The following is a 26,967-nucleotide window of genomic DNA, read 5'->3' as shown; positions in this document are numbered from 1 at the left end:
CTTCTAAACTTCTCACAGAGTGCAGTTGCACAAAAAAATTGCTTTGAGAATCTGAAATCAATTTTGGTGATGAAAGTATTCAGAATTAGGCAGTAGGAAATCCCTTTAGACTGATGCTCTACTGAACTCAGCACTTCTGCAAAATAACAGTTTATTGAGTTGTCTGTTCAGATGTAGGGTTAAAGCTCCTTCATTCTTGTTCCCCACAGTTTGCTATCAGTGAGGTAACCAGGAGAGAGTGCCAGATGTTACCAAGCTGGCACTGGAAGCACTGTGACAGCAGCCCAGCTGAGGGGTTGTTGCCATTTTAGGATTATATCTCTGTTAGTCTGGAAACAAGTAGAGTTATAAAAGCGGCTGGCAGTGGATTCTGGTCTTCTTTCAGGGTATTACATTAAGGTGAGGTGGGTATAGAACCAGTCCTGGCATTGCCCTGTGGGCTGGCATTCACTCTGCTGATACATCCTGTATTGCTGTGGGGGTTTTAATGCCTAATTTTACAGATAAATCTTTTCCACTTAAAGCTTGTGATAAACTTTGCTTTGTTCACAGTAACCAACCCGCGGGGACAACATGCAGTGCTTTCATCAGAAGCTACTGGGGTAGATTCCTCTGCTGGCTGCTTCTCTGGCATATAACTGGGGGCTATGTGATACTCAGGGCTTTTTCCTCCAGGCTCACCGTGATTTCTGCCAGTATCTGAAAGTGGCTAAAAATGAAGTGGGGGTGGATTTTTCTGGTCATTAAGTAGATTTGCCTTTTTTAAGCGAGGGTTGTGGGTTAGTCACCAAATGAACAGCCTGTTCTGAAGACATTCTTGAGTTGTGACTTTGTGTGGGTGACTGTGTTGGTCCTTAGTTCTTATTCTGACAGCTGACTGCTGTTATGTTGTTCTGGGAAGGCTGCATGCAAGCGGACACTTGAAGGAAAAAGTCTTAAGGTTCTTTAGACATACTCTGACGCAACTGCTGGAGCGCCAGGATTTTGTTACCAGCTGATTAGCTGTAGTTTACACAGGGAGGATTGCCAAGTTTACATTGCTGTCTTTTAAAATTGTAATGGAGCTGGCCGCGGTGTAGCAGAAGGATCATTAGAGATGGGAGCTTGCAGCTTGGAGCTGACATCTTGCAGCTGTGGAATATCATTCTGAACCGTGCTGCATATTTTAGTTCTGGAGTGCTTGGGGCTGTGAAGTGCTATTGCCTAAGGCCATACAGATGAGGCACGGGGTTGGTATGTAAGTCCACCTCTGGTACTGAATCATCGTGGAGGAACAGAGTGTTTGGGGGGTGTAAGTCACCTCTGGATAGTTGCTGGAAAAGAGCAAGTATGTATACGGTGCTGTCTGCCTTTTGGGATGGTTTGATTGGAGCTTTTCCAGACGACTTCTGTAGTGGAATGGATGGAAGTTCTTGGTAAATATTTAGAAAACATCTGCATGGTTGTATTTATAAATAGGAAGCCAGAAAATGCAAAGTTACAGTTCTCCGAGCAGCCTTAACTTGAACCATGGAGTAGCTGCATTCTACCTACCTGGGTGGCATAAGTGCTCTCTGCTTTGCTGGTTAACTTAAGGGCAAGGTCTTCTGAGCAGGTGTTTTTGTTTTGTTTTGTTTTCTTTTTTTAACTGAAGCTTTCAGGAATTGAAAAGCTGCTGGAGATGCAATTCCAAGGTGCCAGTGTGTTGGGGAAGCAGGACTGTTTTTCCCTGTGCTAAGCTGTAGCACACCTAACTTGTGATGGAGGAAGGCTCTCATTGCCATTACCACCTCCATCCTTTGTCCTTTTCTCCTTAATTCTCTTTCCCTCTCCCTTTCTCTCCTTTGTGCTGTCACCATCCTTGTGCAGTTTCCAGGAATCCACCTTTCTGTAGCTAAACTTTTTTTTCCCCTCTTGTTCTTAGCGTGTGGAATGCAGATTCTTTCCATGCCCCCTATCTTTTGCCACCCTGTACCCACTTGGGGACAATACTCTGCTCTGCACCCCCTGATTTGCCAGTATATATTACCATCTCCTCTCTCCATGTTGTCTTTGGGATATCCATGCTGTTTGTAAAAGACTACAAGCATCCCTGGCTTTTATAACTTTTTTCTCCATTTTTTTCCCTAGCTCATCTCTTTAAGATTTGGATTTTCCTGTCTGATGCTTCTTCTGCGGAATATGTATTGCATCCTGTACCAGGCTGTGAAATACCCGTGTTAGATGTCACCTTTTATTACCTTTACTGCCCCTTCTGCTTCTTCCTGGCTCTGCCTTTCTACCTGAATTCAGCTTTCTTCTCCAGACCCATCTTTCACCTTTTCCGTGGGTCTTCATAGCTGGGTGTTCCTTGCTGCAAGCAAGTCTATCATTAAACATGAGGTTTTTGCTCAGTGCTCTCTCCTTACTAGAAGGCCTGTTAATTTGTTTTGTCCTTCAATGAACTCTCTTTGATCTCTGCTGATGACACCAATAAGATGGTCAACATGTCATCTCAGACTCTCCATGCTGTTTGATGCTCAAATGCATTTATCTGTTTTCTCACCCACTCTTGGTGTTTTCCTAGTTGTCCTGATCACTTTTTCCATCTCCTGCTCCTCTACCCATTGTCCTTTGCAGGTCCATCTGTTTGCCATCTTCCTCCCGTGCTGTGGAGCTGTTGAAAGCAATGTGAGCAGTGGCAATGACCGCCCTGTTTATTTTTCATTCCTTGAACTGATTATCTCATGCCTGGGATTCCAGCATGCATTTAGCTGCCTCTGATCTGCTCCTCAGACCTCATCACCATTCACATCTCCTTTTTCCTCATTGCATTAGTTCATTTGTTCCAAGAGAGTGTGAATGAATGTACTGGATAGTACATTCCCTCTTTTCCCTGTGGCAGCTGGAGAAGCAGCTCTCCTTGAACTAAGTTACTCACTTCCCCCAGTTATGCCTTGTACCCGCTCTTGGCATCTCCCTTAATCTATCTGGCTCTTGTCTGGTATGCATTATTTTCTCCCAGATTAAAAAAATAATAACAAGATTAAATAATTCTGCCAGCATTGTTGACCCCACTTGTCTCTCCAACCACCTCTCTGCTATTCCTTTCATCTTGAAGAACACGCATCATTAAATTTCTTTCCTCTGGTTTAATCCTGGACCAGTTCCAGCCTGGCTCTTTTTTTCCTTTTGTTATTCTCAAGCCAAAATCTTAGCTCTGCTCATAGCTGAAGCTGAGAAGTCTGTCCTCTCTTGACTTAAATTGATAGTGTTGGCCCTGCTGTTGTTGAAGTCATGTGTCCCCTTTCCTTTACTGGTTCTACTGGGGAGGAAAAGCTTTCAAGAGGGCTTTTTTTGTGATTGTGTGTACCCATTTACCTGTGTTCTGCATGTAGGTATGACTCTCTGCTCCACGCTTATTTCCATTTCTCCAAACCAAACTCCTGGCCTCTTTCTTTAGTATTTCTTTAGTGATCTGTTATTTAGCTTCACTTTTTGAAAGCTTATGTTTTCAGGGATGCTCGTCCTGGTGTGTCTTGTCATGCTTTTGTCAATTGTTACAGATGCTACCATCATCCTGCCAGTCATTCAGAGCTGTAATCTGTGTCCTGCCTTCAGATACCATCCCTTTAGACAATGCAGGCAGACTACATTAAAGGCATTCAGAATAATTCAGAGTATCTTTTCTTAAAGCTGCACTTTGTTTTGCATAAGCTGGTCAAGATGGATTGCTGGAGCAATAAATGACATGTGATCATTAGCCCTGATCTGTAGGAAATGGGAGAACACAAAGATGGGAAAAGAAAAAGTAGTTGCTGTCTCTTGGGGGTGGTCTGCACATAAATTAGATTGTGTAAGATGCTGTGCCTGCCCTTTCATACCAATGGAGGCAGCTGAAAGTAGGATGGCACCTGGAGCTTCAGCTACCATGCTATGGCTGTCTCATCTTGCCCAGATCTTGTTCATTGGGATCTTGGCTGCAAAGGACTGGGTTTGATCCCGTTATCATTCCTTTTGTATGGCTTTCTCTTTTTTTCTTTTGCTTTTTTTTTTTTTCCATGTAAGTATGTGTGTTTCCAGGTTTCTCTGCTGCATCCATTGTGTGAGATGTTTGTTCCTTTCAAGGCTCCCTGGGGTTTGTCTCTACCCTTCCTGGTGCTGCTCCCTTACCGGAGGAGATGAGTTGAATATTGATTGGTGGTGATGTTCTTCCCACTCAACAATTCCAGTGAATGACTTTTTGCTCTTTGTACTTTTCCTCAGGCTTCCTTCAGTTCTCTCCCAGTATCACCAAAATCTATTATTTCAAACTCTGAGGTGCACAAAAACCTGACAGTTTTCATGTTGGTGGTGTCCTGAGGACTAAATAAAAATGTTTTCTCCTGCTGCCTTGGTGTCTTGGTATCAGCAACAGGAGCTCCTGAACCCTAAGTGCATTACGAGAAGGTTGCACCCCACATGTTCTAGCTGCATGGGAAATAAGCCTAAAATTCTTCCGACAGCTTGGCTAGAGGAATATGCAGCTGCTGCTTTTTGCCATTTTTAATGCAGACAGTAAGTTTAAAGGAAAAAAAAAATCTGAAGGAGGCTTTAAATTCTTCAGTCTCCAGCCACATCATCACAACTATATTGTATCTCCACCATGCTTACCTGGAATGAATGCAAGCTGGGCTATGCCTAATCACTGGCTTTTTTACTATGCGTGACTTTTTCACGTTTGTTTAAAAAGTTGATTTAAAAGAGTATTTAACAGTTTAAATATTTGGCAAATTATTATTTGTATGTTGCTATAGCAAACCTGTTATATCTGGGGGGATTGCTGCAAGTACATGTATCAAAAAGACTTTTCACGTAATTTGTGTCAGCAAATCTGGAGAGGGTGTTGTGTCTATCGACTTGTTTGTTCCTCTTCTTTCAACTTAGAAAGGCACATTCAGCCTTTGATATCAGTTTCTATTTTGGGAGGAATGTGTTCTGCTCTACTTCCTTTTTTCTTTTTTTTTTTTTTTTACCCCCCCTTCAGAATGGCATGACTTTGGAGTCAGTTCAGTGCCTGTTTTGATGTGATTTTTATTGTGCAAAATTCTGACTAAATGCACTGAAATAGGTAGACTGATTAAAAAACAATTCACAAATATACACCTTTTTTCCAGTGTTCTACACTTTATCCTGTTCTGAACATTTTGTCTTAGGCAAGGTCTTGAATGGTTTCTTTCCCTCCTGACCCTTTCTGGTTTATTAGTTAGAGCTCAACTTCTTTATTTCCAGGGGCCAATTCTTTAAAATACAGCATCTGATACCCTGACAGTGCACTGACAGCATAAATTGTTCCCTTCTGCTACATTTCTCACTGCATTCAAAAAACTTTATCTTTGAGCAGTATTGACCCCTGTGCAGTTCTCTGGCTATGTCCTTGTTCTGCTTCCTTGTCTCTTGTTTTTCCATTTACTTTAGAGAATTTGCATTCCTGGTGTGGTCAGAGAGCTGAATGGTTGGAGGAAGTGGGTGGGAGAAGGCACCAGAAGCAAGTTTTGTCTTGGCTGAGCGATGGCAGTCTCTTGCTGGAAATACCTGCAGTATTTAAGCTTGATCATCCAAGACAGCATTAGTTACACTAATGATTGTGTGTGCACTTTGAAATCGCTGCTACAAAATCAATTCTGGCAAGATGTCTCCAGAACGAGATCTTCCTAATGGAAGGCTTCAGGAACCTTTTGAAATTACTTGAGGTGAAATGACAATATAGAATTACCTTAGTGGCTTTTTAAAGAGGCTAAAACTCTTCACACCAGGCACGAACACATTGAGACACAGGATTACTGGCATTATCTTGTGCCAGCACATTTGAAAGCACAGTGGACTGTAGGACAAACGTTGCAATGACAGTTGGGCATTTGTCCTGAATGTAATCATTACGTATTTGTCAAGCTTCAGGATTTATAGTGATGCATTTGTTCGTCTTAGTATTTTTTTATTTTTTTTTAAGTAAAGAATAAAGGGAAACCAGAAATAAGCTGAATCTGGGATTCCTGTGCAGTGCCCTTTGGGAAGATGTGAACTCTTATTAGAACAGTTCATCCCTGTAACTTGATGTAGAGTGAGGAGAAGCTTAGAACAGTCTGCAAGACAGAGGGTTTAGCAGTTAACATAAAACCTCCTGTCTGGATCCTTGCCTGTTTATTCTAACCAGAATAGTTTGTGGTGCCTGTGCTCGAACAAACCTATCGATTTCCCGGCTCTGTTTAGCTGCATGTCAGAAGATGCCTGCCTCATCCTTCCTGTGTGCTTCCTCCTTCATTTCATGCTTGCTTAAAGGTTGAAAATGCAATAAAATAAATGCATGGTGTGAGATGCATGCTTTTGCTCAAGTAGTGCTTTAGCAGTGAGTACCATTTAGTCTCTCAGAAATGCCTTTTTTTTAAGTGCAAGGCTTCTTCAAAATGCCAGTGCCTGTGCTGTATGACAGTGATCCTGGATGCGTTCATTCTTGCATCTGTTCTCTAAAACTATTAGGAGAAAAGCTGTTTTAAGCCAGCCTTCTATATTTCACTTAGCAGCATGACAACTATCATAAGCCTGCATAGATTGTAGCTTGTAGCTTAAAAATGCAAACAACTGTGTGTAAGGAGTGCCTGCCTGCTTCTTGCATTCTCCAGTGGTGCTGCAGGTACCTGTTCGTGCTGCTCTGCTGCTGTCTGCCACTCTTCTGCCCCCTATTCTTCTTTGCAGTGCTCCTCAGAAAACTGTGCCTTTTTCTTCCTCCTGTGCTGAGAACCATGATCTTGTACTAAGTGGATTTTTGACAACCAAGTCTCCGAGATGAATTGGATTCTGCTGTGAGTCTTGTGCATTCGGTTATTCTGCTTGTACAGATTCCTTGATTTGAAATGCCTCTAACCTTGGCCAAATTAATTGATGCAAAGTGATTGGTTTGGCTGATAGCATGTCAGGCATGTTGTGAAATTACATCACAGTGGAATGACAAGAGCTTTAAGTCTTGGGTCTTCTGTAGGGAGTAGCTTACATGGAATATCCTATAAATACATAGGAGACCAGGTGATGACTAAAAACAAAAAAACTAACAAAGAGAAGGAAAACAACCCTTTCCTTCGTGATAGAACTGATTGTCTTTCATCTCTTGCATCTCATCCTACCTATTGATCAGTCATGTGTTATGCTGTCCCTTAGTGGCAGCTGCTTATTTTTCAAAGACAGGCTGTTGAGAAAGTGTGCAGAGAAAAGATGTGATTTTTCCAAGGCAATTCTATTGCACACAGTAGTCTGTGAAATATGTTGTCTTGTGCTGTCAGGGTCTTGAAGATTTTTGGTAGTTCTTGACGTTCTAGTTCCCGGAGCTATATGGTTATGGGGAAATCTTGGTTTAGTGGGCTTTTCATTCATGTTTCTAATAATCATGGTGTGAAGAGGAGCTTGGAAAACAAACTCTGAAGGCTTGGCAGTTTGGGGAGTGGTAACTCCATCTTTCAGGTTCCAATTTCTAAAAAACCTTGTGTTTTTATGAGGAATGGCTTATGTTTTGTGAATGCTCAGAACTGTCAGTAGCTGGGGTATTTTTATTCTCATAGTCTATCAGTGCACCGTTTGATGCAGAGCTGTGTGTGTCTGTGTATGTAAACCTCCTTTTCTACTTAGAACCTTTCCTTTGGGTGTCTGTGCTTAACAAAACTCAGTTTCACCAATTCTTAAAAGCTTTAGGAGATGCTAATTCTAAAGGGAAGAGGATGACCGAGGGGAAACAAGGCAAAGGCTGAAGCTGTAAAACTTAGCACTGGGATGGAGCGAGGAACAAGCCATGGGTATTGAAGAGTGAGTATCTTAGACTGCAGGCAAAAATACGGGGAACCTTAAGTGCCAGCAAGCTTAGCACATCAATGTGGGCTGTTTACCTGACAGAGAAGAGCAGTTGAAACTCGGTCTTTAGCCTGCTGATATTAAAAGAGAAATACTTTGTAAAGGTATAGTAAATAGAGCTTGTAACACTTTGTTGTTTTTCTTTTTTCCCCACTTTTTTTTAAACGCTTCTTTTAAACTTATTCACAGGGTCCAGCCACCTGTGTAGCATTTTCAAGAGCGGGAGACTTCTTTGCCTCTGGAGGTTCTGATGAACAGGTATGTCACTGTTTTTATTTGATAGTTATGTGCCCTGTTACTGTTTTTTAGGCATCTTACGGCTTTCAAAGAGAGGAAAAATGATATTTAGAAGAGAAAAAGAAAGTGAAAAATATTAAGCACAGAGTTTTCTATCTGAGGAAATGAGGTGATGATTTCCTGAATGCTCTCCCAGAGCCCATTGATCTAAAGGGCAAGGTTGTATTTCATGTTCCTCAGGGTTCTCCTCCCTTAAATCTGTCCTTTCAGTTTTATTTCAGAGGCTGTGGCTAAGCCATCTCCCCAGATGGCTTTGAGTCTGATTGGACATGAACGTAGGCTGCAAGTCTTTCTGGTGGTGGGAGGAGCTGGTGCAAAGCTGTGCTGATGCTGCAATTACATGGCTTTCTGAGTCAGAGCTGGACTTTTCTCTGAGCTTCATTTGTGCTCTGGGATTGTCTAGGTGTGTCATGCTGCTGTAAAGTGCTATGGTGGACATAGCAGTTGTCTCTTCCTTTTGCTTCTGCTTTTGGATTATAATCCTGATTCACATTTGTTTAAAAGCTGCTGGGTTTTCTTTTCTGTTCCCTGGGAGAAAGCAAAAACATATCCAATACATCCAGACCATGCTGAAATTAGTTGCATTTTTTTTAACGTACGTTTTCAGCATACTATCCAGGAAGAAACAAAACCAGTCCTAGGCCTGTAGTTCATGACAGTTACATGATCTACTGCATTTTAACTCCATTTTATGCTAAGATAGGTGGCATAGCTTACCATCCTGTCTCTTTAATAACACCTTTCTTTTTCTTAAAAAGATTTTAAACAGGCTATCTCAAGAGAGACATTTCTAGTGTTGTTTTTTTTTTTTTCCCTATAAAATTACACAGCGTTTACTCTATTAAGGTTTGCTCTTGAAGTGCTTATCTAACACAAGGAATAAGTATGCATTTTCTGCTCTTGTTTCTTTCTCCTGAAAGAGCCCTAGTGTGATGTTGGAAGCTGCAGTTACACTGTAATTCATTGTTATTTATTTTCTATAGAAAACTTCTTAGAAATTCTATTTTTGTTGTTGATTTCTAGTCATAGCCAAGAATGTTTTGTTTGTTTTTATCTTGAGAGGATGTGTTAGCCTATACTTTTCTACTGTGTAAATTTCTTTAGACTTTTTTTCTTTTTTAATTGGGTCCTGTTTATCTTTCATTTGGTTGGGATTTCATTACAGAGTAATGGCCATTGCAAATGAGGTTCATTCTTTCGCCTCAAAGCATCTCCTTGCATTGTTAATTGAGAGACTAAATAGCTATGCTTCCCTAGAAGCTGTTTTGTAAAGGTATATTTATGGCGTGTGTTCATGTTACTGACATTTTTGGCCATCAGTACCATCACAGCTCAAGGTTGTGTGTATTGCTGAATGCATGTATTGGGAATGTTGGCTTTCCTGGACCTAGCTTTTGTGAAGGAATTGCCTCTTTCCTCTCAGGTTTACATGTGAAAATGTAGGCAATGCTTCCTTTTGTGCATGGAGAAAGAACTTTCACATACATGTATGTATTAAAAACAGCATTAGTCTTTGTGTGTAAGATTTTTCTCTGGAATAGATCTCATCAAACTCTAGCTTTCTGGATCCAGGAGAAATATGAGAACTAATGACAATAATCAAGAACATCTCTAGAGGTCAGAGAGAAAATGTCTAAATCCCTTCATAAACAACATGTAGCCCGTCTGAAAAGGCATGTTTACTGAATAGAGTAGAATAGTTCAGTTGGAAGGGACCTTCAAAGTTCATCCGGTCCAACTAGCTGACCACTTCAGTTCACTGACCTGTAAAGCTGTCAAGAGATGGTTTGTCCCATAACAGCATCATGTTTTCCTTTTACGCAGCTGAATGGCCTTACTGGTTCACTGTGCAAGTACAAAAAAGTCTTTTTACACTTCACAGAAGGCGGGAATGAAACCTTGCAAGTGAAGCATAAACACATATGTTTCTGTTAACCAAAATGAACTGATCAGATTCATAGATGTCTTTCAGACTTCTGAAATAGTTGATTGATGCTCTTAAACTTTTTCGACTTACAGAGAGTGTCATTGGTAAGGATTTTACTCCATAGATTTGCTCTTGATATGTTGAAGTGTTTTTTTTTTTTGTATTAAAAGTCCGGTTGTAACTCCTCATCTCTTCTGAAATAAATACTGCATTATGAAGAAAAGATGCCTTTAAGTCAGATTTAATTTTGGTATTTAGCTGACAAACCAGCTCAAGATCTCTAGTGTTAATCTCAAAGTACTAATCTTTCCTTTTCATCAAGATGTTGCTTTGAAGTTATCTAGGTTGCTCTGTTTTCATGATGTTCCTGACTCTTGGAATGTTGGAAGAGATCACTTTCCCACTGAGAATTAAGCTCTATTCAGTACAGCTCTATTCAGTAGCATGTTTACAAATAGCAGCTCTTTAACTTGATTGATGGCAAAGCTTTCTTAGGCAAGCCTGGTGTGTAGCTGCCTTTTCTTCTCTGACGAGTTGACAAAATTGACCTGTAAGCTAATGTGGGTGAAAAGTTTTAATAGACACAACTTAGCCACTTGCCTTTCTTCTGCAGGTGATGGTATGGAAGACCAATTTTGATGCAGCAGACTATGGTGAAGTGCTGAAAACACAGAAGTCTGGCTCTAGTGTTGATGGGACCTATCACAGTCTGGTAGGTCAGCATGCAGAAATTCCATAAGGTTCCTTTCTGGAACATTTCCTACAACTTGAAAACCATGTGACTTGATTTCAGGTGTTTGAGCTACAGAGCTGTCTTTTTCCTTGGTATTAATTTGAGTTGTAAGATGTCTGTTATTTCCCAGTTTGATGTTGTTTCTGGTTTATTTAGCTATACTTACCTCATAGGAATATTACATATAGAGAGAAATAAATTTAGTGCATGCGCATGCATTTTTATTAGCATTAGCATTTAGGAATGTGTGGTAGGCTTGGACAATGTTATACACCTCCATCTCTCCTTGCCCACCCACCCCCAAAAAATAAAAAACATGAAAAGCACGGGTGTAACAGGTAAAAGCAGAAAGCAAGCAAGCAAGCTGAAAATAGATGTTCAGAATATCTTTTCATTGAGAGCTAACAAAGACTAAAGAAACCTCTGCGGAGAGACGTAATGCACAGGAGAAATAGGTGACACGTTGTATTAGAGCTTTGTTCCTGCCTATTTGGAGACATCAGTTCACATCCGTTCCCTGAACCACATGTGAAGAGACATTTGAGTTCTGACTGTACCTAATGGATGAATTCATCAGCTGAATAATTCAGAATGATGCGCTGATCTAAGTGTAGCATTGATGTTACACACCTTGTTAGATATCTATTACAAGATTAACCCTTTAAAGTTGCTGCCATCCCAAGTTCTGATTTTTGCACATTGTGAAATGCATTCAAAACACACTTGAGTTTTTGTATTGTCTTAAAAATCTTTGGATATTTTTGGTATGTTCAAGTATTACTGCAGGATTCTGAAATATGTTATTACTGTGACAATTTTAGTACATCTGGTTCAACATGGGTTGGAAGCTTAAAAGTGGGTTGTGAATCAGTAGGTTTATGTGTATGTGGTATGCCTTAATTGAAAGCTGAGCTTCTAACAGTCATCTCTTGCTCCGTGGCAGTATCTGTATCTTATCTTTAGATACCCTTTTCTGGGCTACTAAACTATGTTCTCTCTTCAATATAATAGTGTTTTTACTTGATAGAACCTCAGTCCGTTGCTGGAGGTGTTGGAATAGCCATGGTATTTTGACAAACAAGGTTTGTGTGTAACTTGCTGTATAGCTCTGAACCTGATGCCTTATGATGTGCTTTGTCAAGAGAAGCAATAAAAATTGGGAAGGACAGAAAGGTCAGGATCAGTCATGGAAGGAGATGGAAAGTCCACAATAATCCTGTCTAGCTTTGGATAAGACTGATATCTTTCTTCTTGTCTTCTCCAGTGTCCTAACTTTTAAGTTATGCAGGCTATGAAACTAACAGTCCAATGACCTCTATGTTTATTAGCTCATTGAACTGGACTAACTTTGAACTCTCAGTTTAAATTTAAGATACTTTGCCTAATATAATTCTGTGTTAAAGTGTAGAAGAGAGAGCCTTTATGGAAGAAGTGCTTTTTCAGTTCATGATATTAAAAGGAGTGACATAAACAGTGTAGACGAGGTGTCCTCTAACATGAGGTGGTGGTAACTTTACCCCCATTTGTACTGCTGTTATTACCAGTGCATATTATCCAGTAGTAATTTAACACAGGGGGATAGGAAATGCCTGATCTCTTCTAAAGCTTAGTCATTGGTATAGAACCTCTCAGCAGATGATGTGATATGTATTGAAAGTAGCTGTTGAACTAAACTGCTGAGCAGTGACTCACCCCCTTGAATGTTGGTCCCTCTGACAAAACTGTTTCCCTGTGAGAAGAGGGTTTACCTGCCAAAACCTCTGATGGATGCTGATGGGACCCCTTGTGTGCTACCGACAGGTGAGTTCGTGCCACGTGGTGGTAGCTGGCCAATGTTTTCTCCACTTGCACTCTGTGCCTATGGGAAGCAGGACACCACAAAATCTTTGAAGGTTTGCACCAGGTGCTGTGTTTTTACAGAGGGCAAAGTGAATCCATGCTGAATCACATGGAAGAGATGTGCTTTGATCTGGGGACCTGAATTACTTCAGAGGAGTGAGCCACCCAAATGAGCCCTTTGGCTTGGGCATGCAGTGTGGGAGCAGCTGTTCCCAGTGGCAGTACTGGAATATAAAAGATGTGGGAAAGTTACCATGTTATGGCAACTTCTCTAAGTTCAAACTGAGAGTGGTAGTCAGTGGGATTCTTCCCTCCTATTTACTCCTTGGCCAAATGTGGTGTTACCTTTCAGTCTGAACAACATAAATGAGGCTCCCAGCAGACCTGCTGGGTTAGCTGTTAGCATCTATAGGGACTTTTAATTTAAACCTTTGACAGACTCTCATGAAATGGTTGGGAGCATTGCTCTGCTTTGAAAGTGTGATGCTGCTTTGAGCTGCTCTAAAGGAGTGAAGTTCCTGTGCTTGTCTCGTGTTGCACTGTGGTCTGTGATGCCAAAGTAGTGAAACTTTTGGTGGTGTCGGCTGTTTTGTTTCCAGAGCAATTGCAATATGCAGAAGCAGAGCCTGCATCTGGTCTCTGCTAATGAATGGCTCACTGTGCTCGATGAGAATGGAAATACAAAATATGACTTGTGCTCAGTGCTCTTGAATTTTGGGTTCTTAAGAATGCAGTGCTTGAATATTAACACAGTTATTGCTAAAAGTTTGAGGAAGGGTAAACAATGTAGTCTGCCAGCTTGTTTTGAATATCCTAAGTTTAAATTTCAGATTGATACAAAATGTTCTTAGCTATTAAAAAAGAAGCTAATCTCTCCAAAAATAGCTTGGCTTCTTATTCTGAGGAATGTAAATGTAACCTGAACATGGAAATTCTGACTCTGTAAGAAATTGTCCACTCATGGCAGCCTAATTCTTTTCTTTCAAGTGAAGGTCTTCGATTTTTTTCTTTTAGAAATGTGTTATGCTGGGCTGTTTTTGAAGAGTACCACTACAGCTTAGTGCAAGACTTGTATTTCACTATATATTCAGCTTTAAAAGTGCTTCCTTTCTATTTTGAGCCAAATGCTGCCTTTTTAAGTTATGAAGTAATTATTTTGATGCATTTTGTGTAGCTGAGGTCAGTATTATTTCTCCCGCTTCTCTCCCATCAAAAAGACTTAAAACAGCAACCTGTAGTTTTTAATTTCAGACTGAGGTCATCCTTTCCTTCGATGGAAAGGGAAACTGCTTTATTCTTCTCTACTGCTGTGTTAGTGTACCGAGATTCTGCTTCTGGAATAAGCATGAGATTTTGCAGATGTTCTTTTAAATGTAGTTACGTGCCAAAAGCATGTAGGTTGTTATTCATTTTCTGTACCCCTAAAATATATGAACATTGTTTTTGACACATCTGAGTCTGTTTTCACCTTTTCCTTAAGGCAAGGATGATAGTTCTCAAAAAAAGAGCTTACGCTTTCTTGTATGGTGTAACTTTATTTTTTTCCTGAAGTATTGTGAAAGCATGAATACTAACCAAAGCAGCGGCTATATAAAAACATTGTTTTGTATTCATTTTCTTGTAGGGAGAGTCAGACTTGCATGCAAGCACTAAGAACGAAGAACTGAATGCAGATACAGAAACTAGTCATTGAGATGGATAGGGAGAAAAGAAGAATCCTAAACAACCTGTGGGATAAAAGAGGCATGAAAAATCCTGTCAGGGTTGGTGAGCTTGAAAACAAACTTGCTCTAAAACACTCTTCATTTCAATATGCAGGTGGAGACTGAAGCCTTTAGAAGATGCTGGTTTCTCAGGCAGTTGGTTAAAGTTCATTATGAATCAGGGTATTGGGCTTGTTTGCAGCAATAGGTGTGAACTTCAAAGTTGCTCTGCCCACCTGCTTGTGTTTTCTGTAAATACATGAGGCTTGGGAGATGCAGCTTGCTTTGAAAGTAAAAATACTCTGTGCACGGGCTATTGCAAATGAAAGAAGGCCACGATGGGCAGGAATTATAGTTATGGCTGTGGTGTAAAACAATAAACACTAAAATGTGATATAAAGAACACTAAAGCTGTCGGAGGTAAATAGTAAATAGGTAAATAGTAAATATATGTTAGTTTAGATGTGAGAGATTCTATATGTTAGATCAGAGTTATGATATCCCTGGAATGCTTGCTGACAAGATATAAACTAATAATTGCTGCTACGAAGTGTTGCCTAACTGCCTTGAAAACCTAAGTTAAGGGTGATGAGCACTCCTGATGAGCTCTGCATGAAGCTCATGGGAGGAAACCAAGTCTTATAGTCCCGTGTCTTGATTTACATGTTTGCTTTGAGCTGGAATCTAAGTACAAATAAATTTATGTTTTAATCCAAAGTATTGAGCAGTGAGGACCTAAAGGAAATGCAGAATAAGAGGCATAGATTTTCGCCTGTAGTTTCATATGTGTGGGCTCTTACGATTGTCCTGGGATAACAAACTCTGAGCATAAGGGTCTGTCTGTATGAAGAATTGTGCAGGATCAGATCAAAGGACTCTAAAATCTGGTACGTTCTGGAAATATTTACTTAATCCTACTATTTGCTCTTTTTGGAGAGGGTGGATAAATGTTTTATTTTGGGTTTTTGGTGGTGCTGTTTTTTTCCCCTCAGATACAAGGGAAGCTTCATACAAAGCTTTGCACGTGCAGTTACAGCCAACACGAGTATACATTAACATTTGTTTCATTATGTGACAGATTTGCTGCTATTGTTTGACTAATTCCAAGAAGACTATGTATGGTAAAGTGTTACGAACAAATGCTGAACGGTTGATGTCACATGGGCACTTAGAAAGTGCTTGGGTATTTATCTAAATTTGTACACTCACTGAAATTGATGGATAAAAAAAAATGCATGAGCTAAGTTGGTAAACGTTGTTTTTAACATGATGTTGTGGAAAATAGGAAATAGTAATTGATGGAGAGATTCCTTTTTTGATCTTAAATATAAATACAAATGTGCCTTCTATGATTCTACGTTGTAAGTCCTTGTGCCAGGTACTACAAGGCAAAGAGGGACTGCTGAGGAGACTTTCCACCTCAGCCTCTGACCCTTTTGCCATTGCATCAAACTTTTCGAAGAAAAATACTCCAAGAGTTGTTCAGGTTGTAGAACCTCAGAGGCAAAGCAGTCTTTAATGGGGGAAGGAGGACTTCGGATGTCCAAAAGGCAGTCTGCGAGTGCTGTGTGTGGCTGGTGAGAGGTAACCAGCACGGCAGAACATACAGGTGGTGATGGGAGGTGTTCCTCTTGCCACCTTGGTTATGAGATCTGCAGCCATAAAACCCAAAGATAAGCTGTACGTGGATGCAGTGTTATTTTTCCTGAGAAAAGTTGTACGTGCGAAAGCATTTTGGTTTGGAGATAAGCTGTAGGATAAGGTCAAATGACAAAGCCAGCAAGTGTCAGAGCTACCCTTGCTCAGAAAACACAGCTTAGTTCTCAGCTCCCAGCATGATGCTGAGAACTGCCCATGGGAATAGTCCTTTTCTCGGACAGTTTGGGAGACCAAAGTCATGTGGGCAGAGAGGCAAAATTGTCCTCTGTCACTCCTCTGCCAGGAAATCTTTGTGTTTTTTAAAAGCTCACGTGCACAAATGTTCTAAATATACTTAACTCCGTAGAAGATAGATGGTGCCCTATTGCAGAGTTACCAAATTCAAAGGCTAATGACATAGCAGACTTAGTGAAGATTGGGAAGAGCAGTGCTTCAGCAGAAAGGACTTCTAAACAAACGATAAGTAGCCCATGGCTCTTCAAATATGCCTTTTGGTTAAGATGATAGACATTTAGCCCTTTTTCTACGCTTCTTTTTTTTCCATGAGGCATTGGATTATGCTTAGTTCCTCAATGTATATTTTTCCAAAACAGATGGGAGACAAATTCCTTGTTGTAGTGCGGGAGACTTTGTACAGAGACTGTCAGTTCAGTGTGCCTCTCCTGCATTTTGACTGGAAAGTCTTTCCTGAACAAACTAGAGCCTGAATAATTATCAACTACAATTAACTTCAGCCTGAAGAAAGAGGAGATGTGCCCTTATTTTGCTAACTACACAGACTTTGATGCATCTTCAATATTGTTTATGCTCCCTGGGAGGTAATTTTTTGTTTGACAAGAAATTGCTACAAAAGCCTAAGATCTGACAGTGGTGGTAAGTCATAAATTTTCTTAAAGAAAAATGTGTGAAAACAATGATCTGATCATTGATCATCAGTCAGCTCTCTGGGGCCTATAGCTGAACTTCCTAACCCTTCTTCACCTCTCATTTGCTTGTTCCCTTCTGCATTTGGTGACCTTGGGTGCCTTTGGTGCTCAGCCCATGGTCTCCACGCTGCCTGCAGCAGTTCGGTCTGTCACACAGTCATTCATTGTGTAAATAAATTCCTCCTGAATTACTCAGGGGACAGATGTGGTTTTTCTTCTTTTGACCTTTTGGCTTCCAAATCAGTAACTATCTCTAATTTTGACATCCTTTAATACTTACAAATACTTCTGTACATTTATTTATTTATTTGCTGTGAAATTCCCTCCTGGGAAGGCACGGCTGGAGCTCTGTGCAATTGCACCTGAATGTGTTTCTGTTTGCATCTCCTCCACCTCTTCCTATTTATATCCTTATTCTTATGATTTGTAAGAGAGGAATCCTATCTTCAACAGCAGGGGATCATCCTTCAGATTAAACGTGGCCTGTGAATTGATTTTTTTTTAAATTATTTTATTTTTCCTGATCATCTTGTCACCTTGTTTGTCCCTGGATCTTTTTCTACTCCAGGAAGCTTTAGCCTGCTATGTTGTTGTCTTCCTCTTGGAATATGGAGATAGATTATTTACTTAAAAGAACGACAGTGATGACTTCTCAAGATAAGTTTCTACTGCTTTCTACACCGCTCTGCTGTCCAAGCAGAAGCTTGATAGGGAAGGGCAGGAGTCTTACTACAACTAATCCCAGGATATTAAGGAGCTCTTCCCTGCATCCTTCACAAGTGGTGCAGTTGCAGGTGATTGCTCATAGCTGACGAATTTTCACTCTTCCTTCACTTTTTGTTGAAGGGAGCCTGCTCATGGAAGCCTATTGCAATCTGTGACCTCACGTTTTTACAAGTAGACATAGGCTCAATAGGAACAGAGCCCTCTCATACTCTGTTTCGGTTTGTTGCTGCTGTGTGAAACTGTTTCTTCTCAAGCTGGAGGGTTTTGCCTTTATGTTGCTCTTTTCCCCTGGAAACACTTGTGTTTTGCTTTTCCCTTCATCTGGTCAATGTAAACAGGGAATGGCGTGCAGGAAAACAAATCAAAGCTCACGTTCTTCTCCATTTTTGTGTTTTAACATTTTTTATTCGTTACTTCAGGCTGTTCATCAGAGTTCTTTCATCTTGTCTTGAGGAAGGTCTTGGTTAAGAAGAAAAAACGAGATATTAGCGCCCTCAGCTTGGTTTTCCAAGAGGATCTGAATGATGGCAACAACCTGCAACAGTTCTGCCCAGTAGTGGATGGGAGCAGCCATGCTGCTACAGCTGTTACCCTTAGTGTTCTGGTTTAACGAGACTTTTCACAGAAATGAGATCAAATTATACTTTTTGTTGTCTTGCAGTGAATAGATTTGTTCTTTAAAACTCTTGAACAATAAGGCACGTCCTGACATGTCATTATTGGTCAGAATAAAAATTGCCTTTTTAGTTCAGCACCATCTCAGGTTAATTAATGTAAATTCACCCACTTAGGCTGCTGCTGTATGTGGCTTATTTTAATGTTTGAGTCATAATTCAAAGCAAAGAGACAGTGGCAAGATTTATGTATTTTTCCAAGCTGCTGTTCTGTGTTGCCTTAGAGAGATGGATGAAGATGGCTCGAACTTTAAACGTTTATAAGACCTCAGACTTCTCTGCTAAACTCCAAACCTCAAGCAACTGAAGTCCCAAATGGGCATGTTGGTTTTATATGTGTACATATATGTGTATATATATATATATATAAATGTATAGGGGGGAGGTAAGTTTCTGTATGTGTACACATAAATATATATAAATACACGTAACAGGCAAATTTATACATATGTAACATAGGCACGGTAATACATTGTACAACGTACCCATACATACCTCGTTAGAAAGGAGAAACTACTGCAGAGAGCTACTACTTCATGAGAACACCGTGTGTGTTCTGCGTTTGGCCTTGGAGCCTGTTGCCTTTGATGTAAAAATACCTGTAGCCGGATAACCTACGGCAGAGGATAAACACTTTGCTTCAGTATTTAGCAGTGTTTTTTTGGGGGAGCTTTTCCCAAAGCAACCTTAAAAAGAGCCAGGGAACAATCACCCAAAATTGAGTTAAAGTTCTTCCCAATGTTTCTCCTGTTTATATTTGGGTCCCATCGTTTCTTGAATGACATGGAGAATGTGTAGCTCCGAAAACACGAGCCTGCTCTCAGATGGCACGTGGAGCAGCGGTGCTCAGCACAGACCTCCTGCAGTGCATGGACAGCACATGGCTTCGATGCTTTTGGCAAATCGGCGTGGGTGCTTGTTACTGGAAGTTACCTCAAAGGACGTGTAACCCATGTTTTTTTTCCTTCTTGGCACCATAGTTAGCAGAGCTGGATGGGAAGAAGCTGCTTCATTTAAAATATACAAACCTTACACCATCTGTCTGTCTCTGCAAGAGGTCTGATTAGGCAGACGAGTACAAGAGTGCCTTGGGGTCTAAAGAGGTAAAGATGTTTCTTGGGGTTTGTCACAGGTATAATATTTATTGGCCTGTGAAAAAACATGGTCATTACGGTAGGTGTGCCAAGCTTTAATGTTTTCACTTGGTATTTTTACAAACACCAGTGGGGAGAAGGGTCCTACATCATTTTTGGCCTTAAAAATGCACAAAAAAATGAAAGGGAAGTAATATATTTTTCACCTCCCTTCTCTTTATTCCCTCCCTCTCTCCTTTGTCCCCTTCTGCTCTCAAAACTGAGTGTTGAGACAAGAGGTGAGCAAGAATGACCTGTGATCCTATGAGTTGTTTGACAAAACTGATTTAATTTGTCTCCTAGCTGTTACTCTATCCTGGTCTGGAGCATTGAGGTAGAGTAGTGCTAGTATCAAAGAATGCGATTGCACCAGAAATTTCAGTGCTGTGTTGAAAAGGGGATGCTTTCCCAGTCTAGAAAATGCCTGTGCTCAGAGAACTGTTTTCAATCAGTGGTATTTTATACCTAGCAGGGAGAAATGAGGTTGCCTCTCAGTTTTTAATGAGTTCTCTAATCCAGGGTAGTGTACTCCATCTGACCTCCCTGGAAACTTGAAACTAATGTTTCCACTGGATGTCACTGTTGCTCTGTGGGAATACAGTTAAAATATCATTCACCTGTGGGTGAAAATGAGTCCTTAAAATAGAAGACTTTAATGGTACTTCTTTCTCATTTGGATTAGCAGAATTGGAGTCCAAATAAGCAGTATGCACCACCTTTCTCCCCCCCCCCCCGATTCTCTGCTGCTTCTTGGGGATTTTTTTTTCAGCTAAAATGTAAGAATTTAATTGCACATAGTGAATAACAGATTCAATGGATGTCTTACTTAAAGGCAATGCCATCTTCCAAGATATTTAAAAATTAATTCTGTTACATCATACTCTGTTTAAAAACAAAACTGTAGATGCACTGTAGAAGGTGATTTAAAGGACTAGAGGTGAAGCTGAACCCATTCCTTCCCTCCACTCAGTTATTCCCTTCCAGTGGAGAGAAGAGGGGGTATTTTCTAAATATCATCATTTAGAAAGCAAAGTGGCATTTTAAAATTTGTCTACAGCAGTTTTACTACTGATGCACACATATTCTATAGTTAACACGTCCCCTACACCCCAACCAGCATTACAATAACTGGCTGCAGTGCTGTTTAGCCAGAGCAGTTTTCATGAAAGGTTCAGCAAGAGATGTCTGGAATGAAGGCTGATTAATTTTCCCTTTCCCCCAAGTAGTTGCACTGTGCTGTCTTTAAGTGGTTGCTATAAATAAATCACTTCTGTTTTCCCTTTGTCACTGAGAGCTGTATTGTATTCTGAAACTGCTTATCCATTCTTCCTCTAATGTTCAGCTGCTTCTTGCTATGCCCCCAGTGCTTAATAAGCAGATGTTGTAATAAGATATTTAATGGCAAATACATTTATTCGGTTGCACTGAATAAAATGCGCACTTGACCTCGGACCAAAATAGATGAAACCTCTGTGGCAGTGTCACCGTTTCTGGGGCCTGTCTGCAGCACTCAGGTGGCACTTCACCTCGCGTGTGAGGCGGAGGGGAGCACAAGCATCCATGCACTGCTGTGATGCTTGTCAGCACTCAGACTGTTGGGAAGGCAGTGCATATTGCAGGGCTCTTTCTGTATTTATAGCAATTCTTTTTCACAGAATGGTTAAGGTTGGAATGGACCTAGGAGGTCCATGGAGGCTAGGATCCTGTTGGCCTTCTTGGCCACAAGGGCATATTGATGGCTCATGGTCAGCCTGCTGTCCACCAGGACTCCCAGGTCCCTCTCTGCAGAGCTGCTCTCCAGCAGGGCAGCCTGTACTGGTGCTTGGGGTTATTCCTCCCTAGGTGCAGAACCCTACACTTGCTGTTGTTGAACCTCATGAGGTTTCTCTACAGCCTGTTGAGGTCCCTCCGAATGGCTGCACAGGCCTCGTGTGTCAGCCACTCCACCAAGCTTTGTACTTTTGTACTTTTTTCGTGAGGCTGACTGGCCTGTAGTTTTCTGGTTCTTCGTTGTTGCCGTTCTTGAAGACAGTGGCATGACATTGGCTTTCTTCCAGTCCTCAGGCACCTCTCCTGTTCTCCAAGACCTTTTGAGGATGATAGAGAGTGGCTTAGCAATAACACGTGCCAGCTCCCTCAGCACCCTTGGGTACATCCCACTGGGGCCCATAGATCTCTGGGTGTCTGGCTTGCCTAAATAACCTCTAACCCAATCCTCTTCAACCAGGGGAGAGTCTTCCTCTCTCCAGGCTTTCTCTCTTGTTTCCAGGTTTGGTAGTGCGTGGGGGCTGGTCTTAGCAGTGAAGACTGAGCCAAAGAAGGCATTCAGTGACTGCGCTGTCTCTGTCTCTGCCGTCACCAAGGCACCCACCTCATTTAGCAGCGCACCCACATTTTCCTCAGTCTTCCTTTTGCTGCTGATGTATTTGAAGAAGCCCTTCGTGTTGTCCTTGATGTCTCTTGCTAAATTTAATTTTAACCAGGCCTTGGCCTTCCTCATTACATCCCTGCATTCTCTGACAGTGTTCCTATATTCCACCTAAGTGGTTTGTCCCTTCTTCCACATCATTTTTAAAGCTGGTTTGAATTTAAATCAGTAGTGGCTGGCTCGCCGCAGGGTTTAGATCCCTATTAAGTTTAGGGGAGCCGTACCTTGGCATGTGAAGGGTTCTTTGTCCATTTTTGTGGTCAGTAATAGGGTTGATTTAATCCTTTTTTATCAAATTGAAAGTAGTTTTAGCCTGGAGGCGCTTAAGTTTTTCCTCACCTGGGTGTAAAATTCCCTTTGAACATATGTATTCCCTTCAAATTATATGTATTACTTACACATCTATAGATGTTGTTATTATATATTATCCATATACGCTGTTATTTATATTTGTGGTTGTTATTAAAACGTGAGGGCAGGGTTTTGGAAGACCACACAACGATGCTCACCCCTGTCACATTTGGAGGCTATACATTCAGTTCTACAGAGGCAGCATCATTGTTTTACTGCAGCTCCAAGCAGTGCCACTGCTGTGTTTGACCTACCACAGAAGTGAAGGTAGGTGTTTGTGGGAGATAACATGTTGCTCTGACTATTAAACAGTCTCTTTCCTTTTTTTTTAATGAAGAAGAATTTGTTTTAGTTCTTATAAATGTTTGGCAACTTTCTGAAATTAATATCAAACTTAATTCTGGAGGTCTGCGTGGTTTCAGGATACGTAAACACCTCAGCATCTGCTCTGTGAAGTCCCGGTTGTGCTGCTTATGCAGGAAAAGCTTTTATTCACTTAAAGGAAAGGGTAATTTGGCATGGAAATTTGGAAGGGATTAAAAAACAGCCTTTCTTCTCAAAGTCATGGTAGGAAGGCCGCACAATATTGCTGCTCCCCCTGGTTCACAAGGTTTCTGTTTCGCTTTGGGTAGTGTTCCTACAAGTACATATTTGTGTTTAGGCTCTTAAAAAGGTGAGTTGAAATTAGTCCAGTGACTTGTATGGAGCCTGATCCAGATGGATGCAAATGCTCTGGCTTCACCCATGAAAGGGAAAGTGCAGTGCCTTTGAGAGGAGGCAGTGTGTGCTGCATCCACCTTGGCCTGGCTGGCCGTCAGCCCATCCTGTGCTATTGTCCTGCTGCAGCTCTGTGTGTTGTGGGCTGCATTTAAGGCTTGTGGTGTTTTCATATGTGGCCAGCTGAGGGTTTGTAGGCATTTGTAATGAGATCACCTTGCACTGGACGTGCCCGCGGTGGGCAGATTCTTCACCTTTGCTGAGTAGTGTCTACAGGACCCTTCTCTGAGAGGCCTGCTTGGCCAGGTTCCAGATTTAGGTTGCAGCTTCATGCTATCCAAGCGGGTGGGATGAGTAAGAGGCTGGAGCAAGCTGCTTTCAGTTTCTCTGCCTGACTCCTTGTGGGCAGCGATTCAAAGTGGTGTCTGTAGGTGTGGATGTTGGATACTCGGTTCTTGCACCTGCTGTGGCAGGGTAGGATGTTAGAACCGAGTATTCAAAGACCTTCGTCAGTTGAAAGCCTCCTTTTTGGGAGTCACTCTCTATGACCTATTGACGTAGCTTTTTGTTTTTTTGTTGTTGGCTGAATGCATCCCTGCTTTAGGGGCATGCACAGGCTCGAAACTTCACTGCTGAAGATGCTACCTACAAGTTATCTTCTTGATCACAATGGTCTGTAAGCTCTCAAGCAGCTGTTGTGTTTGAAATGGGGCAGTACGCCATCCTGTCACGCATTTTACGTTTAGATTCTGTTTTGGAGGAGTGTTGCCACCACTGAGTGCCTCCAGGAACCCATGCAAGCTTCATGGAGGTGGCTTGCTGGGCTTTTCCCAGTAGTGGTGCATAGCCTGTGAGTGGATCTATGCAATGCTGCCCTTGCAAATATGCCATGCTCTTAAAGTCTGTACTGCGTACTGTAGCAAAGAGAATATCAGCTGAGTTCAACCCAGCAGCTTTTTATGAAAAGCTGTCTGACATACGCTTTAAAGCTAGAGCAGAAAATCTGTTGTTACCGTCCTTTTTCTGCTTCTGTGAGTCAGCTTGTTCTAATGGGTTTTGAAGTGGATGGCTCATCATCATTTGGGCTTTTTAAGTGCAGGTTGCATGTGGTGTTAGCTTGCTGAAATTTCTGCTGTGCCATGATTGGCTGGCCTAAAGTTATACCATCAAAACATAATGGCCAGTCTTAGCATAACAAGAAAACACGCTATTCAGTGCTAATTCACTGTTGATCAACTGCATTTTCTTGTTTTGCTCTTAAATGTACACAGCAAATTGCAGCCTTGTGAAGCTGGCTTTATCTCGTATGTGCAAAAGCATGTTTTAATCAATCAAATTAGTTCATTGGTGACCAACACGTGGCTCTGGGGCAACCTGCAGCACACAAGTAGTTCGAGTGTGGCTCCTGTGCCAGGCCTGCACAGTGTGACCTGTGTTGGCCAAGGGCTGTGGCACATACGAATTGCTGCAAGCAATCTGTGTGTCCTGTTGCACAGGGAGCGTATTCTGCCTGAGCTTCCCTTCACAACCAGTCTTAAGGGAAAAGAGTGAGCTTCCTGCTTTTTCGTGGAGAACCATGATCCTGTAGACCCTCCATATATTTTTATCTAAGGATACTCCTACTGCATTAAACAGTCTGGGTTTAAAGTAACGTGAGATGGTCTAAGGTCTTGTTGCATCAAATGTAGAGATAAATAGTTAAACACAGTGCTAATCAGAAATGCCCTCATAGCAGAGAAGAGATGAAGCTACTCCTAGAGCCCATTTTCAGTCTGCCAGAACTCCTTGCTTTTTGTTGATCTGCAAGCTCCAGACATTTACGTGAGCAGTAAGTTGGTAAGTTCCGCCCGTGGGATGGAACGGCACCAGGCACTGGGCCATGGTGAGCTACGTTCTGAGTGCTGCAATCTTGGCTTTAGATTCAAGTCATGTCTGTTAGTGTAAATTAGGAAATATAAGTCTGCAGTTGCTTAATCAGTTGGCTAACTTGTTTAGATAAACTCAACTTCTACTGGTGATAATGAAGTAAGTAATGCAAATAGTGTTTGTTCATTTGGAAAGGAAAGAAGAATAAATTCTCTAGCAATTTATGTGTTTTAAAATGTTATTTGGAATGAAATATTCAGGCTTGCATAACTAAAACAGTTGAAATTGAAACTTCAAAGTAACCTTGTTCTTAACCTCATTAAGGAGGGAGAACCAGTTCAAGATGTAAATAAAATTATAAGCATTAAATCAAAACTGTGTGTTGCAATGCATATTGGATCATTTTGGTGAACTTAACTGCACTATTGCATCCTTGCCTTCCTGCAGCTAACAAAGATGGAGAGAGCCTTTAGTGTGGTACACTAAGCCTTTTTCTCCTCACGCTGTTGGGGTGAAATAACTTTGACTCCTGTCAGAGCAGCTTGCTTCATTCTGTAATTTGGAGGTAGTGCTTCACATGGCTCCTGTAAGTCTCCATTTACCTGCATGGTCTGTGTGTGTGGAGCACATGAACGTGACAAAGCTCTTTGCACACACAAATCTCAAACCTAGCAGGATTGTTCCAAGATTGTTGTGTAAGCTTTGCCTTTCCTGATGAAGGCTTTAAAAAAATAACAACAACAACACACACACGCCCCTCCAGACTGTGGAGAGAGATGATTCCACGGCAGCTTTTCCTTGTTTAACTGAGTCTGTGCTGTTAAAAGGGCAAGAGAGAAATGCAACTGTTTGTTCTTGACAGTCTCCCAACATAAATTGTTCTTTACCATTCATAAAACAGAAACCCTTCTCCAGCTGTTTGCGTTGCAATAGCAGATTGTCTGTTTATTTTTCTAGCTTTCAGAAATGGATTGCGGTGTTCACCTTAAGAAAACTAAAACTCAGGATTCTGGTAGGAACCACGAGCAGCAACAGGACAGCAGTCTTGCAACTACCTTGGAGCATATCATGGGACAGCTGGATGTTCTGACTCAGGTATGGTTTGCCGTTTGGTTTATAATGAAAATGGGAACATTTTGCAACAGCTTCATAGAGATTTTGGACTACCTACTCTTACTCTGCCTTTTAGCAGTTTAACAATAAATCTCTTTTTATCTGCTTATTAGCATGACACTATCCGTTCCGCCCCATCAGCTTCCAACTCAGGCCCTGCTCTTCCCCTCATTCCTTTGCACTGCAGTGTAGCAGAGAGCTAACTGAGCTAGCTGTAGTACCTTATCCTAAGCCAAGGTTTATCCAAGGTAACGCCTGAAGGTGTGGCTAAAATAGCAGGCAGTAGGACTCTGTCTTGGCGAGTAATCAGCTTCTTGTCCTTCTCCTGTTACATTGCAGTCTATAGGCAAACTGTTCAGATCCTTCTCCTTTCCCTCACCCAACATTCACCTACAGAGTCCAATTTCTGCCTTATTCTCCTCCCATCTATACATCTGGGCCCTTCTGTGCCCTTCTCACAAACATGCTTCTCACCTACAAGTAATGAACAACTAATCCCTTGCAGAAGCAGTACCATATACTTCTACAGAGACCCTAAGTAATGCTTGAACAGCACCAACTAGTAGTGGTGATCCATCACAGCATATGTTTGTTTAATAAGAATTTGAGGACAGAGCTGTATTTTTGGTTGTGTTTGTTTGTTTGTTTGTTTAACCAAATTGTTCTTCATTGCTTGCGTTAGGAAATATTTATTTCTGAGCTAGGATTGAATTTCATTGTGTATTTTTTGAGGAATGTGAGAAGCAGGGAGAAGGTAAGGGATAGTAAACACCAGCGATATGTAGATGACACCATGGTGGTTATCAGGAAAAAATCTGTGTGGGAGGGCTTTTCTGTGAGTTTGAGTGTTGTTTCTAGGGAAGAACAAGCAGATCTTGAACACTATGTATTGAACACACTGATTACTGGTTTGAGTGAGCTCTCTTCTCTTGAGAGAAGTACATGTTATCAAAAAAAAAAAAGTGTAAGATGACGGACTGGAGAGCTCAACAGGGGTTTGAAGTAGGGTTGAGTTAGGGATATAAAGCATTCCAGGACTACA

General features: G+C 41.3%; 1 protein-coding gene across 2 annotated transcripts in view; it reads left to right on the top strand.

Annotated features, from left to right (window-relative positions):
- The window catches only part of POC1A (POC1 centriolar protein A), a 54,646-nt gene that overhangs the window by 16,396 nt on the left and 11,283 nt on the right, over nt 1-26,967 (top strand). For both annotated transcript variants that reach the window (XM_027467638.3, XM_005030569.6), the window contains 3 exons: nt 8,023-8,091; nt 10,671-10,769; nt 25,770-25,907. In XM_027467638.3, coding sequence (XP_027323439.1) covers nt 8,023-8,091; nt 10,671-10,769; nt 25,770-25,907 — 306 coding nt within the window. The remainder of the gene's footprint in view (nt 1-8,022; nt 8,092-10,670; nt 10,770-25,769; nt 25,908-26,967) is intronic.

This window comes from Anas platyrhynchos, chromosome 13 (assembly GCF_047663525.1).
Source record: "Anas platyrhynchos isolate ZD024472 breed Pekin duck chromosome 13, IASCAAS_PekinDuck_T2T, whole genome shotgun sequence".
Lineage (NCBI taxonomy): Eukaryota > Metazoa > Chordata > Aves > Anseriformes > Anatidae > Anas > Anas platyrhynchos.
This window is presented reverse-complemented; position numbering and strand designations above follow the sequence as displayed.